Source organism: Clarias gariepinus, chromosome 9, assembly GCF_024256425.1.
Source record: "Clarias gariepinus isolate MV-2021 ecotype Netherlands chromosome 9, CGAR_prim_01v2, whole genome shotgun sequence".
Taxonomy (NCBI): Eukaryota; Metazoa; Chordata; class Actinopteri; order Siluriformes; family Clariidae; genus Clarias; species Clarias gariepinus.
In genome coordinates this window covers 5360158-5379465 of record NC_071108.1, presented here as the reverse complement: position 1 = coordinate 5379465, position 19308 = coordinate 5360158, and the positions used below count along the sequence as shown (strand labels likewise).

The 19308-nt window shown below is 38.3% G+C and overlaps 2 protein-coding genes across 4 annotated transcripts; one reads left to right on the top strand and one right to left on the bottom strand.

The window, feature by feature from the left end:
* Positions 1–6674: 6674 nt before the first annotated feature.
* Positions 6675–10591, top strand: abt1 (activator of basal transcription 1). Of its 2 annotated transcripts, none has more exons than XM_053504297.1 (4): positions 6675–6781; positions 8257–8604; positions 8776–8951; positions 9890–10591. In XM_053504297.1, exons 2-4 carry the CDS (start codon positions 8271–8273, stop codon positions 10268–10270), a joined length of 891 nt encoding a protein of 296 aa, XP_053360272.1. In that variant the 5' UTR covers positions 6675–6781; positions 8257–8270; the 3' UTR covers positions 10271–10591. The 2 variants fall into 2 exon arrangements, with proteins under 2 accessions (XP_053360272.1, XP_053360271.1); XM_053504296.1 differs by lacking the exon at positions 6675–6781 and adding an exon at positions 7521–8015.
* Positions 10592–11162: 571 nt separating this feature from the next.
* LOC128530826 (catechol O-methyltransferase A-like) lies at positions 11163–18180 on the bottom strand. 2 transcript variants are annotated; one of them, XM_053504969.1, is made up of 6 exons: positions 17999–18180; positions 15597–15765; positions 14516–14633; positions 13442–13635; positions 12573–12704; positions 11163–12388 (listed from the first exon to the last, which is right to left on the bottom strand). In XM_053504969.1, the coding sequence occupies exons 2-6, from the start codon at positions 15762–15764 to the stop codon at positions 12209–12211; spliced, it is 792 nt and encodes a 263-aa protein (XP_053360944.1). In that variant the 5' UTR covers position 15765; positions 17999–18180; the 3' UTR covers positions 11163–12208. The 2 variants fall into 2 exon arrangements, with proteins under 2 accessions (XP_053360944.1, XP_053360943.1); XM_053504968.1 differs by having other exon boundaries at positions 11164–12388; positions 15597–15811; positions 17999–18179.
* Between the last annotated feature and the right edge of the window lie 1128 nt (positions 18181–19308).

Genomic DNA, 19308 nt, shown 5'->3' with positions numbered 1-19308 from the left:
AGGTCAATGGCGTGTGACTTAATGCTACAGGCTGCATTTTTTTTACAGAGTAACTCTGTATAGCTGAGTTTTGAAAAACAGAGTCATCCAGAGTACAGCTTGTTTTGAGCAGCTTTAGATTTCCTTCTCTAAAACAGCAGGTGGTGTTAAAAGATTCAGAAAACAATTCAACTTAAAAAAACAAAGAATCAACCACTGGAAAAAGAAGACTTTTTTAATGATAATTTTTCTTTTCAGTCTTTGAGGGAGAAACAATGTCTCAATGGTGCATGTGAATTTATAATGTATGGACGTTGTCCTATGTATAATTTACCATTCCCTTGCTTTTGAACCCACAGGTGAAATAATATTTCTGTGGAAGATAAGTGGGGCAGTACGCACACTGCCCCATGAGTGTGCAACATCTAGAAAGGAAAAAAACAATGAAAGATTGGATCGTATTAAATACCAAATATAATTTTTTTAAATTGTTAGTCATTAAAACAAGGCAGTAATGACTTTACGAAAATCTTAAATGTATCGAGTTGTGAATGTGGATTTCAGAAAGCTACAGTACAAATAGTGGCAGCGCAGAAGCTTAGTGGTTACTACTATCACCTTACACTTCCTGGGTTGGAGGTTTGATTTTTATTTTTGTCTGTGTGTCTGGAGTTTGCATTACATTAAGCAGATGCCTTTATCCAGAGCAATTTAAATTTTTATCTTAGTATACATCTGAGGGTTAAGGGCCTTGCTCAAGGGCCTTGTGCTGGGGTTTGAACCTTGGATCTTCTGATCAGGCGTCCAATGTTTCAACCACTAAGCAACCACTGACCTTCTTAGAGCACTGTTTTGCATGATCTCGCTATGCTTGGTAGGTTTCCCCTGGGTTCCTCACAAACTCCACAGACATGCAGCTTGATTTGTGTTTTCAAATTTTGCACAAATGTGTGTAACTGTGTGTTTGCTTGTGCCCTGGATGGGTATGTGATTGGGCGGAGTTTCTTAATTCTGTTTATGAAGGTTGATAGCAATGACATACAAGATGGAGTGCTGAAGAAATCATAACAACCTGCGCGGTGTCAAATTACGCGCACACACATAACACACACTCTGCAGTGCAAGAGAAAAAAAAGCACACACACACGGATTGATTATACCAGTTGTGATGACGCGACGCTCGGTGTCAAAACAAGAAGCGCATGCGTTGGTGCTCGTAAACCAGGACAACGCTTGTTTTTTAAGTCAAAATTTATACAAAATCTTTGCTCGTCTTCCGGAACACTCGTAAACCGCGTTACTCGTAATTCGAGGTTCCACTGTAAAACTCTTAAAATGTATATACAATATAACATATATTTGCAATCTCCATAATAGGAAATATTCAAGGGGTTTGACTACATTCAGATATTTTATATACTTGATATGCCTTGTTTTACATTGTGTTATGTTTTGTTTCTCAGTTGGTTCATTTGTACTCAATGGTCCCATGTGTAGCATTCAGTTTAATACTCGTTAGCAACCAGAATAACACTCACGGAAATATCCCTGAAGGAGTGCAATTACTGCTCATTGTTATGTATGTGGAATAAATACATTTACATATGTGTGTTAGGGTGAGCTAATTGTAGGTCGTGGTCTGAATCTGAAATATTTTACAAGTGTTGTTTGGATCAAATTAGGACATCCAGGGGGAAAATGCTGTGAGGAGTTCCTGTGCTGTAACTGTTGTCTCTCTGTCTCTCTCTGTCTCTCAGTCACTTACTGTACTCTCTCTCTCTCTCTCTCTCTCTCTCTCTCTCTTTCTCTCCCCCTCACATCCCCGTTTCCTTCACGGCTTGTCGGAACCGATTCGTACCAGCTGATTTGTAAAGTTGTTTAGAGTGTACACAGATCTGGTGGACAGTGGCCTGTCAAAAGCATGTCTTTCGCTGTCACTCAGTCTGTGAGTGGAGCAAACACATTCGCCGAGGCGTTTCATGTCTGTCACGCTGTTCCTGCATCTCAAATCACCTTCAGCAGTTACATACAGGAAATCTTACACGTCTTAATGCCTTAGTGTCACTTCAGCTGATTTACCCTCTCTGCAGTGTTTTGTTCTCTGACATCGAACAAAGAATAATCTTGTAATGCTTTTTTTTTATTATTTCTTTTTGTTTAACCTTTTAACGCTATGGAGATTGAATTTGATGTGTATGTTAATGGTAGTCAGTTAGAGGGGTGAGCAGGACTGGGATCTGCAGACCCTAATAAAGAGAATCCAGAATGACTCACATGTGGGTGTTTTCTATTCCCATGTTTGCAGGAGGAGCAAATTATTTCCCATGTGTTTTACTCACATGGGTGGGACTGGTCAGCTTGTACCCTCTTTTACCAGCACTGTGTAGCCAAAAGGTGAATATAATAAAGCATGGAGGTGGTGGACACTACTCATTTGGGTGGAATTGGACAGCCTTTCATTTCCTTCCACTTCATCTGGGTGGGAATGCAAAGTTTCTCACTTGAGTGGGAATGGGCAGTTCTTCCCTTTATTTGGGTGAGAATGGGTCGTTTTTTACCCTCATGAGGTTGGGAATGGGTAGCCTTTATTCTCATGTAGGTGGGAATGTGCATTATTTGCCCTCATTTAGATGGGAATAGGTAATTTTTACTCTTATGTGGATGGGAATGGGCAGTCTTTACTCCTATTTGGTTGGGAATTTGCCATTTTTACCCTTCTTTGGACGGGGAATGTGTAGTTTCTCCTCTCATGTGGGTGGAAATGTTCAGTTTTTACTCTCGTGTGGCGGGGACTGGGTAGCTTTTAATTTCATGTGGGTGTAAATAAGCAGCTTTTACCCCCATGTGGGTGGGAATGGGCAGTTTTTACCTTCATTTGGGTGGAAATGGATAGTTTTTACTCACCTGTGGGTGGGAAAGGGCAATTTTTGCCCTCATTTAGGTGGAATTGGACAGACTTTCATTTCATGTGGGTGGATTGCACAGTTTCTCACCTCACTTGGGTGGGAATGGGCAATTCTTACCATTATTTGGGTGGGATTAGGTAGTTTTTACTCTTATGTGGATGGGAATGGGTATCCTTCATGCTCATGTAGGTGGGATTTTGCCATTTTTACCCTTATTTGGGTGAGGAATGTGTAGTTTGTACTCTTATGTGGGTGGAAATAGGCAGTTTTTTACCCTCATGTAGCTGGGATTGGACAGATTTTAGTTTCATGTGGGTGGGAATGTGCATCCTTTACCCTCATGTTGGTGGCAATTTGTAGTTTTTGCCTTTATTTGTTTTGTACAGTCCAAAGACATTGTGGTCGCGATCGATTGGCATAAGTGGTATAGATAATGGATATATGGATAGTAAGAGCTCAGAGGTTTAAGGATATGGGTTACTAATTAGCAGTGTTGGGTGTAACGTGTTACAAAGTACTCTGATTACTTTTTTGATGTAACGAGTAATTTAACTCGTTAGATCCGCCATTTAAGTACTCAGTTATTTAGTATTTAGTTATTTGTTTAAAAATGTAATCCGTTACCTAGACAATTTATGTAATCAGCAGTCATTCATCCATTAGTGTGTGTATGTGTGTGAAAGTCATCTTACAAGCCCCACCCCCAATAACCCCCCATGTTATTCCTGTTGTTATACCCCTATCTCACCTATGCGGTTTGACTATGCGAGGACCGACGCGCGGAAAGATGGAGACCTAATCATGGAAATGGAGACCCTGCGGACTGCCTCCAGACCCCAAGTGGGATATGTAAAGGAAAAAAAATGTTTAGTAACATGTATGTGACAAGGACTTAATTTATTTTAATAGATAATAGGTAGCTAAGCTTTGTGTGCCAAATCCCCCTTTTTCCCCCTCTCCCATATAAACTCAGTTTGACCTACAATAACCTGAAAAACTGATTCAAGCACTTGGTGTCTAGGCGTACTCATCTTGCAGAAGAACAACACCCCATCTGGTTACATATCAATAAACAAAGGCTGCAGCACAACTGGGTTGGACTAAACCCAAACCCGACCACATATTGAGTGTGTTACCATGTCCTGGTTTGGGTCACAGTGGTTTAACAGATTAATTTAATTATATTTTGAAAAATAAAACCCTAGCATGTGAAGAAGAAAATATTGTTGGTGGAATGTAGTGGAAGAAGGTCTTGCAAATCAAACGACATTCATAAAAACATACTGTACATGGATGAACATTCGAGTTACAATACAGAACTAGCTGGATGGAGGTGTAGCACATTATTTTTAGAAGATGACTTCATCCTTTCATTATTTAGACATCATCTAAAGAACAAGTTAAAGCCATTAAGATTTCTAATACGATGCTTCACAACTAAGTTTTATTATGTACAATATTGACAAAAAAAGTTGCATTACTGGCCGCAAGGTGGCACAGAGGTTAGCACTGTCGCCTTGCACCTCCAGGGTCCGAGTTCGTTTCGTGCTTCGGGTCTTTGTGCATAGAGTTTGCATGTTCTCCCTATGCTTGGTGGGTTTCCTCCTGGTACTCTGGTTTCCTTCCACAGTCCAAAGATTAGGATAACTGGCGTTCCCAAATTTCCGTAGTGTGTGTGTGCCCTGCAGTGGTTTGGCACCCTGTCCCTGTTCCTGTCTGAGTCTCCTGGGGTGGGCTCTAGGCCTCCTGCAACCCTGTATACAGAATAAAGCAGTAAAGAAGATAAAGTGGGTGAGTTGCATTACTTTTATTGGTACTAAACATAATAAATAAAGTTTAATTACTAAGTCTTATCACTTTTATTACTAATACTTCTAAGTACTTACTAAAATGTGAGTCAAAATAAAAATAAGTCAAAATTGACCAAATACAAATCTTTATACTCACCATACACGCATACTACGTATCATTTTTATGACTTTAAAACATTCTTCTTTTATTTCTTAGCCCCCAGTCCTGCTTTACAGAATAACAAGAGCACCATGATAAGACATGCCATTATCAGTGCTGGGTGCCGGGAGCGTGGTCTTTGTGTTCAGGATTATATTTAACCTGATAGACCTCAGGCTGGGATGAGCAGAGTGCTCTAATCCAAGCCGAATCAGCCTCGTATACTTGCACTCGCATAACGCAGGAGCACAGGGTCCATGTTGATAAAGTGCAAAACAGCATGCACGATCGTTCTCTCTCTCTCTCTCTCTTAGTCTTAGTATTCACTTCACTGTGTTATATAAATTGTTAATGAAGAGATAGGAAGTGACATTTATAAAATACTAGAGGTTACCCACAGCTCTGCCCGCTTGCAAATCCTGAGGCCCGTGTGCTACATTACGTGCGGACGGGAGTGTGCGATCATCTGCTGCCACTCCTCACGCTGCTCCAATGTTTCAACAGATATACTATTACCTCACAGTATGACATACTGTAAATAGTAAGAAATGCCTGCTACACTGGCCATGGATGTGAAAGTTGACTGGAGGTCCTACCACTTTCGTGAGAACGGAAATAAATACAATGATCACCATTGGCCGATAGTGGTCGTCCAAGTAACCTCTATCATAATTCATACATATATACACTACCGTTTAAAAGTCTGGGGTCACTTGCAAATTTTCTTTGTTTTTGTTTAGTGATTTATTTTCTACCTTTTACAAAAATACTGGGGATTTTAAAACTATAAAATAATACATATGGAATTAGGTAATTACGTAACAACAACAAAAACAACAGTTAGTAGTTTAACAGTTCAGAGGAGATTAATGCATTTATTGGACGCCTTCAGCATTCCTTTACAATGTAGAAAGAAATAAAAATTAGAAACAATCATGGAGTTAGAGAGTGACCCCAAACTTTTGAATGTATATATATATATATATATATATATATATATATATATATATATATAGTATATGAACTATGATAGAGGTTATATATAGAATTATTATAGAGGTTACCTAGATGACCATTATTTTAAGCTAAATAACAATCATTTGTTAAATAAACAATGTCATTTGCACTAGAAATAGAAAATAAAACAGTAAAAAAATTATATATATAAAAAATTATAAATATAAAAAAATTATAAATATTTATATATATTACTGTTTTATTTTCCATTCCTTGTGCCAATGACATTTTTTATCTTACAAATGTTTATTATTTAGTTTCTTTTTCCAGAAAGACTTGCCTTTTACTTATATTATTTTATTCTTGCAAGGTTGTGGCGTCCTCTAGTGCTGGAGACGTGCTAATTCAAATAATTTCACATTTTCCCCCCATGGTCTAAAAATTTTTGTTTCATATTTTTGCATTAATTTGTGTAATACTTAACTTTTATTTAACTTTCTTTAGTGCTTTTAATAATAATAATAATAATAATAATAATGATGATGATTAAAGATAGATAGATAGATAGATAGATAGATAGATATTGCATTATTGCATTCAGTAGTATTATCGTGTTAAAAGATTTTAAATATATATTTTAATTATGGTTTTGGCAGCAACAATTGCCAGTTTTTTAATGTATAATAATTTACTACACAATAAATATTATTAAATGAAATTGAATTGAACGAAACACAAATTAGAACACGGAACATATTACTGGATATACATTAATGCTTTCATTTTTCTTTTTTTAACGTCAGTATTACATTTATTTTTATTTAAGCCTCTGCCACTTTAACTACCACTGTGTCCACGGGCGCGTGAATATGACGTCATCGGAGCGCGCAGAGACACATGTGTACGAGCTGTGGAACATTCCTGAACATTTGAGGGTTGTGTACTGAGGCAAATTAATGGACTGGGGCACTGAATAATCCAGGAGAAAGGTAAAGACGGTTTTTACGTTAATCTTTATTTATTTCATAGTGTTTACAATATGTTTTAGTTCCAGAATATATTATTAGCGCCTGTGCTAACATTAGCAGCGTGTTTATGTTGGGAATCTTTATTATTTTAGTCTAATTACAGCATTTCTCAAGTGCAGTCAGTCAGAGAGAGAAGATTTAGATTTACTGTTTGAGATCTTACTGACCTTTAAACTTGCAAAAAAAAAAAAAAAAAACAAGCCCATAAAGAAACCTTTAAGTGTGACCTTTAAAGCAACTTTTCAACACACTGAAGGAACACATTAAAGATGTATTTTAAAACATTTGTGATGTGATCCTTAAGTAATCCTGATGCTGAATAGTTGGCTGATCCTATGTTTTCTTTATTCCTTAGGAAGTTAGTGGAGCTCTAACTCTCTGACGTCACAGGGGACACTGTTGGCAACACTGTAGTTGTGTTTGATAAGAGTCAGGAAAATTTATTTTTATAAAGTACTGTCGTATTTCAGAATACAAATTTAATCTGTCCAGAGGCGAGTTCTCAAGGAGAAATTTTGCATTGCAAGACGCATTCTCCCATAGGAAATAATGTACATTTACTTAATCTGTTCAAGCCACCCAAAATTATTACAAATATTACCAATTTTAAGTTCTATAATCATATTTTTTTTTAAATAGGAAAAAAAATGTAAAATATGAAATAAATAGACATTAAACCTTACTTAATTTATGATTCCTTTTGGCACTGGCTGCTTTAAAAACCAAACGAGGGTTTCCACTTTTTGTTTTCCACTGACGCAAACAAGTTTAGACGTACATACAACTTAGCCGGCGTTTGGTTCGTCTCGATTCGTTCACTCGTATGCTGAAAGTTTAAAATCTCAAACTTGCAAAATTTCAGTTCTTAAAGCGAAAATGTATGTAGTAGGGCATTTGTATGCTGGGGTACCACTGTGTTAGCAATGTATAAAGCATGGATTGTGGTATTTGCATGAATGTTGTAGCTTTGGAAGCTAATCTGTTTAAGCGGACTATACAGATGAGTAGGAAAGAGAGCTGAACAGACTCGATGGCTGAAGTGCCGTTGCATCTTTTCTGCTTTTTTTCTTTTTCTACTTTGCTGTTTAATGGCGGTTGGAATCCAGTAGGTTACATGGAGGTTTATGGAGCTGTGCCACCATTTCTACCCTCTCTGTATACTGCACTTGAACGACCGCTGCGTCTTTCTCATTAGGTACTGAGGGCATGGCACTGAACAGCACTGTGGGTGATGTAGGAAATGGCTAGCCAGATTAAACTAATCCTAGATAGTTAACAAATGTTCTTAAGCATGTCACAAAAAGCTATAACGTATGTTTCTCTGTCACAAGATATTACAGTATATAATTGCAATGTATTTTGCAATCTATATGATGCAATCTTCATTTTTGAATATAACCTTTTATGCACATAAATGATTTTTCTCAAACTAACAGGCTGTGTGGAAGTCATGGCGAGCAAAGCAGACACTGAAATGGATCAACACACAAACCGGACAGCTGCTGATGAGGAGCTGAACATGTCTGAGGATGAACAGGAGGATGGACTTGATCAAAAGGAGGTAGAAGATGATAATCAGGAGAAGGGCGATGATGTTGAAGAGGAGGCGAAGGAGGATGAAGAAGAACAGGAGGATGACGGTAAAATCAAGAAAGCAAAGGGCAAGAAGTGTGCCCCGGGTATAGTGTACCTGGGCCACATTCCCCCAAGAATAAGACCCAAGCACGTGCGCAACATGCTGGCGGTGTACGGAGAAATCGGGCGGATTTTCCTTCAGTCTGAAGGTTAGTCACGGACTAGGATGGCGATATAACGTCAAACTAGGAGGAAAGTGCTTCTAAATGCAGGGTTTATATTTTTGGGTATTCATGTATGTATTGATGTTGTGAATGTAAATACTTCTGATTAAATCTAGAAACATTCAGACATTAATTCAGAAGTGTTTCTCATCCTAGACCACTCGATTAAGAGAAAGAAGAGGAAAGCTGGCAGTAACGGGTCGAGGTATGTGGAAGGCTGGGTGGAGTTCAGGGACAAGCGCGTGGCTAAGAAAGTGGCCGTGTCTTTACACAACACGCCGATGACCAACCGCAAGAGGAGCCACTTCAGCAGTGACCTGTGGAGCATCAAAGTACGTCACTAAGCATGTTCAGTATTTTATCTGACACATGAAGAGCTGCATGATACCTGCATGATACAATATGAACAAATGTGATAAAACTGTGATGATGAGTTGGATGATGAGATGATTAGGTGTAATGTGTTAGAGTTGGAAATGCATGGATGAATATGGGATTATAGTGTTTTTGTACCAGAGGTGGGCAATGTACACACATCCTGTACTTGAGTAAAAGTAGACATTCGCAAATGTCAAGTTTTACTCAAGTAGAGTAGAAGTCACAATTTGCTTGTGTATCTGAGTAAAAGTCAAGAAGTATGTAGTAGCAAGGCCGTAGCAAGAATAAAATAGAGCTGCTATCAGTTTCATGTTGAAAGCAGCTGGTGCCAAGAGGAATCGTAAATTAAGATTAAGTGTGGTTTAATTTCTTTAATTTATTCACGTGTCTTTTCTAAAGGTTTTTATATGCAAAAATATGATTATAATGATTATATATTCGGTAATATTGGTAATATTTTTTTTGGTGGTTGGAATGGATAACCTGCACTTACATTATTTTCAATGGGAAAATGCGTTTCGCATTATGAAATTTTGTCTTAAGCATTTCATGTAATTAAGCATATTAGTCAGGAGGCATTGAAGGTTCTGCTTCTAATACCACACACCACTGTAGTTGGGTAATGCAACACCATGTGGGAATGTAGCTGAGTAAAAGTACAGATATTGTTGTACATTTGAGCAGAGTAAAAGCGATATTTAACAAAATTACCCAAATATGTACTTAAGTACAGTAACGAAATACTTGCATGCAGCTACCTTCGGGTTTAAAAACAATGAAGCAAAAGATAAAAAAAAAAAGTTTAAAGACTCTTATTATCTTCACCCCTTTATCAGAATCCCTTCACTAACAAGTTTTTTATATTCACCGGTTTCTCTCTGCCTCTCCCCAGTACCTGCACAGGTTCCAGTGGTGCCACCTGAGCGAGCGGCTGGCATACGAGCAGACGGTCTACCAGCAGCGCATGAGGACAGAGATCTCGCAGGCCAAGCGCGAAACCAACTTCTACCTGGCCAGCGTAGAGAAGAGCCAGACGCTGGACAGACTGAGGAAAAAGAGGGCCAAAAAAGGCGAGGTGGTGGAGGAGAAGGGCTGGGACTTCACGCAACGGCGCACCGAGGAGGAGATGAGGCTGGAGCGCATGAAGAAGACCGGCCTGTCCAAGAAGAACCTTCAGAAAGCCCAGGAGAAGAGCAGAGCCATTCAGGAGAAAGCGCAATCCAATGTCTCGCTACTGGCCAAGATCTTCAGCAAGGGGAGTTCACATGACTGATGCGCAAGCTCACGTGCACGTGTCTGACTGACTGACTGACTGAGAGAGAGAAAGTGCACATATATTTGTTGTGAAGGTGATGCAAATCATAAAAGCTTTCAAAACGGCTTTTGAGGACAAAATATTTTCCTGAAAAAGAGTTCAGGACACTGCAACGCAAGGAATAAGACTTGACTGTTTGTTTTTTGATTGTTGTTTCATGTTCAATCCTGTTTTCTTAATGTATGATGCTACTTTTTAACATAAGCACATTTGTTTCTCTGCACTGTAATCATCCTCAATCGTAAGTCATTATCAAATAAATGATGTTTAATCAGGTTACACTGTATATTTCATGTTTGTGTCGATGCATTTCTCTGATTAGTAATTGAGAAGAATAAAATTAATCACTAGGTAGAGTCTACAAGTTTATCAGACCGAGCATTTAACTAACAGAGAAACGGAATAAAATTGGGAAGGGGCTCACCAGGGACCATATCATAATTTAAATAAATATTTTAGTCATTGTGGCGATAGATGAATTGCCACACAAAAATATCGCGTTACAGAACCGAAACGATTTTTCCCTCCTCATCTCTAGTATAAAATATCCTAAAGTAGAGTTTGGAATTTGGATGCAGAATATATTTTTATGTTTTTATTAAACTACTTCTAAATAATGAAGCATCTATCATTACATCTGATCCTGGTTAAAGAGGAAACACTTAACACTAGAAATATAAGAGTCAAATATTTATAATGTATTATTATAATAATATTTAGGTATAAATAAACTTAAGTTGGTCATGTTTCATTTTATGCATGATGTGTGATAATGAAATAAAAAAGAAGATTAAATCACAACTCCTTCACTAGTTTGCCCCAACGATGACAAGTTTTTAAAATTGAGAGCACGTGGACATTCATTCAATCTCATTTGTTTATTGTCTTTAGAAAAGTTAATAGAATTTTTTTTTTTAATATTTCATATCATGGTTAAATCATATTGCATTTCAGTTCATATTGTGTGTACATTTCAAACACTTAAACATGTCTTTTCTTCTTTTTTTATGTTCGATGTTTGCACTTTACCTGGAAAAGTTTTTAGATGGAATGATTTTTGATTCAGTATAACACAACGTACATACACACTTATACACCCTCACTACAAACATACAGTACAAACTTTGTGACTGACTAATCTCTAAGAATAAACATGAAAGGAATATAATCTTTAATTGAAACTAATTTAATCAAAGAACATTGGATCAAAGAATTGTATTTATCTATTGTTGACACCACACTATGCAGTCACACATTGGGTGAGAAATAGATATACAAACAGTGTTCAAGTCAACCCGGGACTTTTGATAACAACTGCCTTTATTTCTCTATATAAACCCCTGCTACACTAATGCACTCATCGCAGTGTTTCACTAGTGGGTTTTATCAGTATGTTGGAGCCATGATCACTTTACGTCTGAAACGCTGGCCTTCCACGAACTCCTTTAATGCCGCAGACATGTGGAAATGCCCTAGTGGTGGTGTGTGTGTGTGTACAGTTTCCGCAGACTGGTGTGTCTCTTCTGCAAGTTGGTGAGCCACCTCGGTCGGGATCATCATTCACGGACATACGTTCTAATGTTTTTATCACTGTGCTGTGTTTTTGAAGAATGATTCACCAGAAATTTCATCACAAGTCCCGGCTTGACTTGAACGGCCCCTTATAGCTATATTTTTTTCTACCTTAAGTGTTTTACCCAACTTCAACAAGGGTGCCAATATTTCTGAAGCTGATCATTGCAAATTGTTGACATCATTCCATACACTAATGATTGAGGTTTATTTGTACTAACCTCACACAGTCTCATTTACTGACTTTTCTAAATAACACTACACTTATGATAAAAAGCTGACTGTATGATAACAGAATACACTCGCTAGTTTAGTTTTATTTTTCTATCCCAAGAAGATCGACTTCTCCAGCCCGTCCTCCATTGTGGTGTACTCCAGATGGGCAGGATAGTACCTGCTCTCATAGCGAGGGCTATTCCTCACGTACTCCAGGTACTCCGGCGTTCCGGGACAGATCACGTTGTCCGCCAGCAGCACAGAGCCCTTCCTGAGCAAACCGCACTCCTGTAATGATGCAGTGAAGTGAACAAACCATCAATCACCACTTTACATTTGGGTTAACAAGCATTGCTGGTATCTTAGGAGGTTTTCATTACATATATAATATTGGTTGCAATCAGAATCGAAGTAATTTCTGACGTCTGGAGCTCCTCCGAGACCGTGGTGTACGTCTTAATGTGTCTCTCACCTCGAGCTGCTTAAGGTCAGGGAGGTACCGGTCCTTCCAGTGGTCGAGGAAGACAAAGTCAAACGTTGTGATCCCGAAGCGCTCCTTTATTCGCGGGATTAGATCACCGGATGATCCTTCTACTAGAGTCACCTGGAAAAAAATAGAAATAAATAAATAAACAAATAACAGAAATACAAATCCTAAAAGTTACTACCCTTATATGCTGGGCCATGTGACATTAGAATCTCAAATCTCAAGCTTGTGCAAAACTACAAAACTGTCCATGTAGCCATAAAACACAGCAGAATGTGACAGATTTTTTGAAAATGTATTTCTAAACCAGAATATGACTCGGTTTTATGTAAGAGATTAAAAAATATATTAGTATAATAATAATAATAATAATGCTGATTAACAGTGTGGTTACTTGTATTTAATTTTTAGTTGCATTCTTTCATAATTAAATGGTATAAAAGTTTTTTTTAACCCCAGAAATTTTTCTGCACAGAATATTAAAGCAATGCATGCTGTTTTTTCATTTATTTTTAGGCTATCAAATGTTACGTATGTCATAACAGCTATCGGATGTCTTCCCTCCCCCTAAGCTCCTTAATACTGACTTTTCCTTTTTCTTTCCAAGTTAAATAAGACTGCGAAGAGACCTGCAAAGCCCTCCATCCAAAAGACTATCCAGTATCCTAAAACCGGTTTGCGACTGAATTACAAAGCACTCATTACAATCACATGCACAGTTACCTTGAGCGTCATGTAAACATAATGCCTGACACTGGAGACTTCTTCTAAAATGCAAGATATTTATCTATATACATAAACACTTCGTAAATGAGTACATCTATTTCGTAATTTCTTTACCATCCCTCGCTCACCTTGTCTTGTAGACCAGCGTAGGCGATGATCTGCCTGGCGGCGGCGGCGTAAGCCGGGTTAAGTTCCACAGTGATGAGTTTGGTGCCGGGGGACATCAGGCGTGCGATCCTCACTGTGGAATACCCGCAGTACGTACCCAGCTCCAGAACCGTGCTGGGATTCACCTCGGTCACCACCGAGTCCAAAATGGAGCCTAAACACACACACACACACACACACACAAATACTCATTGGCAGCTACACTTAAAGATCATTAAGAGATGTAATCGAGTGATGAACAGTACAATCGAAACTTCAGTAATGGTCTTTCTGCATCATTTAACAGCCAATCAGGTCTGCACCATTGATTATTAATCAGCTGTATCCTAAACGCCTCTTTATCAAGTGTATGAGCTCGTAGCTCCCTCCTGATGGAATGTGTACAGATAAGGGAGGGAAAGAAAGAAAGAAAAAAAAATTAAAATGACAACAACCGTCTTGTACTCATAACTTTCACCAATGAATTTAACCACATTAGACAATATACTTCATGCACCATTTTAGCACTTCAACTATTGTAGCCCAAAAAAGAGCAGATCGCAGAATGAGTCAAAGAAACGTAGCACGGCTGGCCAATATACAACCCGTCATTCTCCTTGACCTTAGAGGGGAAAAGAATAAAAGAAAGCCACAAGGAATGATCTCAGTCTGTGCTTTGCTCTTCGTTGCCTCTAGATGCTTCACCGGTGGAGAATGCGGGCAGCACAACAGACCCTGACCCATTCTCCAACTAGGACCATCTACTTTAGCAAATGTTGATGGTGAGTCTAACCGTGCAGGTATTAACACAGGATTTTGCACAAGGGCTGTAGGCTATGACAAATTAACTTGAGCTGCGAGAGACCAAACCCACAGGGAGACACCTGGGCCTCCTCTCTAAACATACCACTGAGGATGACAAGGATGAAAAGTTGCGAAATCAACAAAAGGGAAACAGCAGATAAGGTAATGTTAATGTGTGTGGATGTTTTATGTGTGTGTGAAAGAGAGAGAGAGGAATAGGCAGAGGTACAATAGTAGACAGACTAGTTCACCTTTCTCATCGCCCACGTTCATGGCCCATTCCGAGTGATTGCAGAAGTAGTCGATGGCGGAGATGACGCTTTCGGGATTTCCTTTACTGGCGTTCTTCTGCACTACCTTCAACAGGCGCTGCAGTACACGATATAGAATTGAAAAAAAATTTCGAGGTCAGACTTGTACTTCTGCGCCACTAACGCTGTTGGGGTTCTGCTATTAAATTCAAAGGAATTAAAAGAGATTAAATGATGATGAAGATAAATGATATCTTGGGATGGAAATGAAATAATGAAATTGATATAAATGGGATGGAAATGGAAATGAACGAAGATGAGCATGATACTGCTTGCAAAAAAATTAGCTGGGATGGAATACACTGTGATGCGATTAGACGGAATATAACCGGACAGGAGAAAATAAATGGAAGAATGGAGGCAAATCGAATAAAAGAATGGAACTGACTGAAATGGAATAGTTAGATTTGAGGGATTATACTGAATAGGATGAAACGTAATAGAATAAAATAGGACAGGATTGAATGGAAGTTGTGGTTAGCTTTTCAGCTGCTCCCGTCGAGGGGTCGCCACAAACCATTCAAACCACACCCAACTTGGCACTGGTTTTACACCGGATGCCCTTTCTGATGCAACCCTCCCATTTCATCCGGGCTGGGGAACGAAACTGCATCCAGTGGTTGGGTTTTGGGGATTGGGCCTTCTGCATGCTAGGCGAGAAACCTACCACTGAGCCAGCAGGATTAGATATAAGGAAAAGTTGAATTTAATTATGTTCTATGTTATTCAATTAAAGCTTAATCATGATTCTTGGTGTACTGTATATGAGAATTGAACACGGTTTTCTATTCTTTATATCCTTCCAAATACTTTGATTGGACAACGCGGTGAACCATAAGCACTATGTACAGGTACCTCTATATAGAACTCCTTAAACTTATACGTAAGTTATAAACTCTTTAAACAAATAAAAATAGTAACAATAAACCGGAAAAGTATTTAACATTTCCCCTAAAAAGTGCTATGTGTTATTTTAGAAAACATCTGCATGAAGGTCAAAAGTGAAAATAAAGCATGTCACCTGAGGCCGTGTGGAGCGGGTGAAAATGTCGCATACTTTCTCCCAGATCAAGGCCTGCCATAGTAACGTGTACAAGGTATTGCGCTGCCTGGATGATACAAACCAATAAAACAGGCCAACAAGGACAGCTACAGAAACAGCACAACCGGTCAGCAGGCAGCACGCCATTCTGAGAAGGGAAGAGAGAAACTAAGAGACTAAGATAGAAGAAGTAGCTGATAGAGAGAAAGCGAGATAATGAGAAAACAAAAATTAATGGTAAAAATCAGTAAGATATAAATGACAGAAACCACTCCCTTTACCTAAGAGACAAGCTCTGACAAAATGCCTAACAATTAAGTTTCCAGCCTAAACTTGAAACAATGGAATGTGTGTCTGCGTCCTGAAGGCTGTTGAATAGCTGGATGGCTTTATAAGTTAAAACCTCACATACCTTTTAATGAATTACATTTAATGATTAGTTTACAGTAAAAAAAGTAGGCAATTTGAAGTGGATAGGTTTGTCTTTACATTATCTGACCAGATCCATATATTTTGAAACACGTACTGATGCATGAACGTAATCTACTAAAAAATTACCCTTGCGAGGAAGCATTTCTGATCAGTGTGTACAAATCTAACTCGCTCTTTCTTTCTTTCTTTCTTTCTCTCCCTCTCACTCTTTCTCCAGTTTTAGGAAAATAAAAAAAACAAAAAGACGAAAGGTTTTGAGCTAGCCTGCAGTTTATTAGTATGATCTGGCAATCATGTACAGTAGAAACTTGTCACAATGCAAATATCACGCACATAACATGGCTGTTGTGGATATGTCTAATGTTAAACAGTATCACTTAACAGCATCACTTAACTGGCTTGACGAAGCCAGAAATGTTTCATATATCATTCCAATGGGCTAACATAAACCTATTATAGCCTATAAAATAACTTTAACCTTTTCTACTGTACTTTTAAAAAATAACAGAATATAAACTACATATCCAAAAAACTACTACTACTAATAATAATAATAATAACAATAACAACTGACATCACAATATGAAGTAAATGAAAAATAGGCTAAATGTTTTACAGCAACCTCAGCAGCGACCTCATTTCCCCTCTCATCTGTTCTGACCACTCAGCATTCATCATCACGGGTATACTAATCACCGGCCTGATCATCTGTCATCATTTGCACATGTTTCACACTGGTTCATGCCTGAAGTTAGATGTTTGTTTTTTACGCTTGAACAATTTATAGGTCACTGCTTAACAAACAAAAAATATTCCTATAAAACTGTTTAGGTACAGGGACTAGACTGAAAATGAGAGATAAAAAAAAGTCAGTCGGGAAGGCTGGAAATCTATTCCTTAAGTCTGCATTAAAAATACAAAAAGGTCTGGCTCTTTGGAAGCACAATATGAACAAATTAGGGTGGAGGGGGCTCAAAACTTGTGCACATTTATTTATCTTTCATTTAACTTCTATACCATCTACCCTGTAAAAATGCATGTACAGGGTCCCAGGGGCCAGAAGCCTATCCCAGGATAGGAAACTTGAGCAGGCATTCCATCACAGGGCACAATTACAAATACCAGGGTGGTGGAAACACCAGTTAATCTAATCTGCATGTTTTTTGATTGTGAAAAAAAAAACGCCAGAGGAAACGCACCAAGCACGGGAAGCACATTCAAGCTCCACGCACACAGACTCGGGGCGGGATTCGGACCTGGAGCCTGAAGGTGCAAGGCATGCCACATTAACCCGGAATATTATTCATAATGATAGATTATATCTAATAATTGCTAAATAATCATATAATAAGATAATCAGAACAAAAAGACCTCATGTAACCACCTCAGATGGGTCTGATGGAAAGGAATTTCGAGTCAGAATGAGAGTAACCCCTGGACAATCCTCTCATTAGTAGTCAGGAGGTTTAAAACTGTAGGATCAGCATGTGGTTCTGAGGTTACTGCTTTAAATCAGAAATGTAAATCATGTTTTAGTGACCCTATGTGTTTCCATTTGATCCATTTTCTCCTGCTGTATGAAAATATTTTTTTTAAGTTTAAAAAATAAAAAGAATAAACATCTCTGCAGGCAGATCAAACAGATGGAATCGTTTTGCACGTGCGGGAAAAAAGCTGCATTGTGTTTTAATGCACACATCAAAGCGGATCAAAGTCTTTGAAAACAGTTACAATGTTTAAGCAAAAAATATTAATAATTAATAAGCGTTTCAAACGGATTTAAGTAGCGTGTACCGTATAAGAGCATAAAAAACACATGAAATAAAACGACTACATGCAGCAGAAGTTATCAGACAAGCGCTGAACTGAAACACTTCTAGTTTTAAAAGTTTTTTGTTCTCGGAAACGTCAGCGCTTTACACAGTACATTAAAACTTTCTGGCGCTTACCTTCCTCTTGTAAACTGAGTAAATCGGAGCGGAGGGATACAAATTTATGATTGCCACATAATGCTGGAGCTGTCGCTTTAGATTAGTTTCTCATGATAAAAATATCGATAACATTCCCGACTTGTAGAAGTGACGTAATTATAATTGTGTTATTCCTTATTTTAATTTTAAACAACAGTTTGGGGTAGGAACTATTTTTCCTTCCACCTTTTTTTTGTGACACCTCCAGCTGTGCTCGAACTCTTGGTCTCTTGGCCAATGCGAAGAGCGCGAAAAATGACGCACGCGTGCGTGAGCTCGTGAGCAGCGCGCTACAATATTGAATTCTGATTGGCTAAATTTTACATAATACACAGTAGGGAATAGTAAAGGGCGAGGGTGGTTTTACAGAGGGGATGGTTTTTGTCGTCCCCACAAAAAAAAAATGACATAATGTATTTCAAAAGGTAAGGTGAGGTGAGGTGTCTTGGCAATGTATATGGAAACACGTGAAACTCACATGTGACACAAAAAGCGCGGGAAGAGTCCACAAGAAAGTGCCCTCATAAATACTGCATCTCTAACTAAATGAATTTTAAGATTCTCCTCAAGATTTACCCTGTAAACTCTGTTTTATCTAGATATTTGGAGGAAGAGAATAAATGTTCTTTCTGTGATACATTAGATGAAATGTAGTGTGTCAAAACAAAAAGATTCTTAATTCTCCTAAAAAAAAAAAAAAGACCATCTCTTGGACCACCTCAATGTATCTCACTCCTTTAGTATACTATAGTATAGACAATTTTTTTTTATCACAAGAATTCGGAAAATAAACCTCTTTAACTTGTAGTTAATTATGTCTTAAATGCAAAATACATAAACAAAGAATTTAAAAGGAACAATTGTATTTGACCTCACTTTTTAATTCTCTTAAACTAATTCAATTTAATAAGAAGAATAATAGACTTCTACATTACTATGACATTGTTTTTTAATTGAAGTGATGTGTCTCTTGCTAGATCTTTTCCAGTGTTTATACATCATATCTATCCTCTCGTGTCTTTTACCTTTACTTTGACTGCCGCATTAATAATTCTTTGTCTTTTGTGTGCTCGATTCCCGTCTCTGTGTGCATGGAGTTTGCATGTTCTCCCCGTGCTTGCTGGGTTTCCTCCGGGTACTCCGGTTTCCTCCCACAGTCCAAAGATATGCAGGTTGGGTTAATTGGCGTTCCCAAATTGCCCGAAGTGTGTGAATGGGTGTGTAAGTGTGTGTATGTGTGTGTGCCCTGCGATGGATTGGCACCCTGTCCAGGGTGTACCCCGCCTCGT

Coding starts and splice junctions, on each gene's coding strand:
- LOC128530826 (XM_053504969.1), bottom strand. CDS start 15,764: ATGGCGTGCTGCCTGCTGACCGGTTGTGCTGTTTCTGTAGCTGTCCTT. Junction 14,634..15,596: donor CCCGCTCCACACGGCCTCAG/GTGACATGCTTT, acceptor CGTGTACTGCAG/CGCCTGTTGAAGGTAGTGCA. Junction 13,636..14,515: donor GAACGTGGGCGATGAGAAAG/GTGAACTAGTCT, acceptor GTGTGTGTTTAG/GCTCCATTTTGGACTCGGTG.
- abt1 (XM_053504297.1), top strand. CDS start 8,271: ATGGCGAGCAAAGCAGACACTGAAATGGATCAACACACAAACCGGACA. Junction 8,605..8,775: donor GATTTTCCTTCAGTCTGAAG/GTTAGTCACGGA, acceptor TTCTCATCCTAG/ACCACTCGATTAAGAGAAAG. Junction 8,952..9,889: donor GTGACCTGTGGAGCATCAAA/GTACGTCACTAA, acceptor GCCTCTCCCCAG/TACCTGCACAGGTTCCAGTG.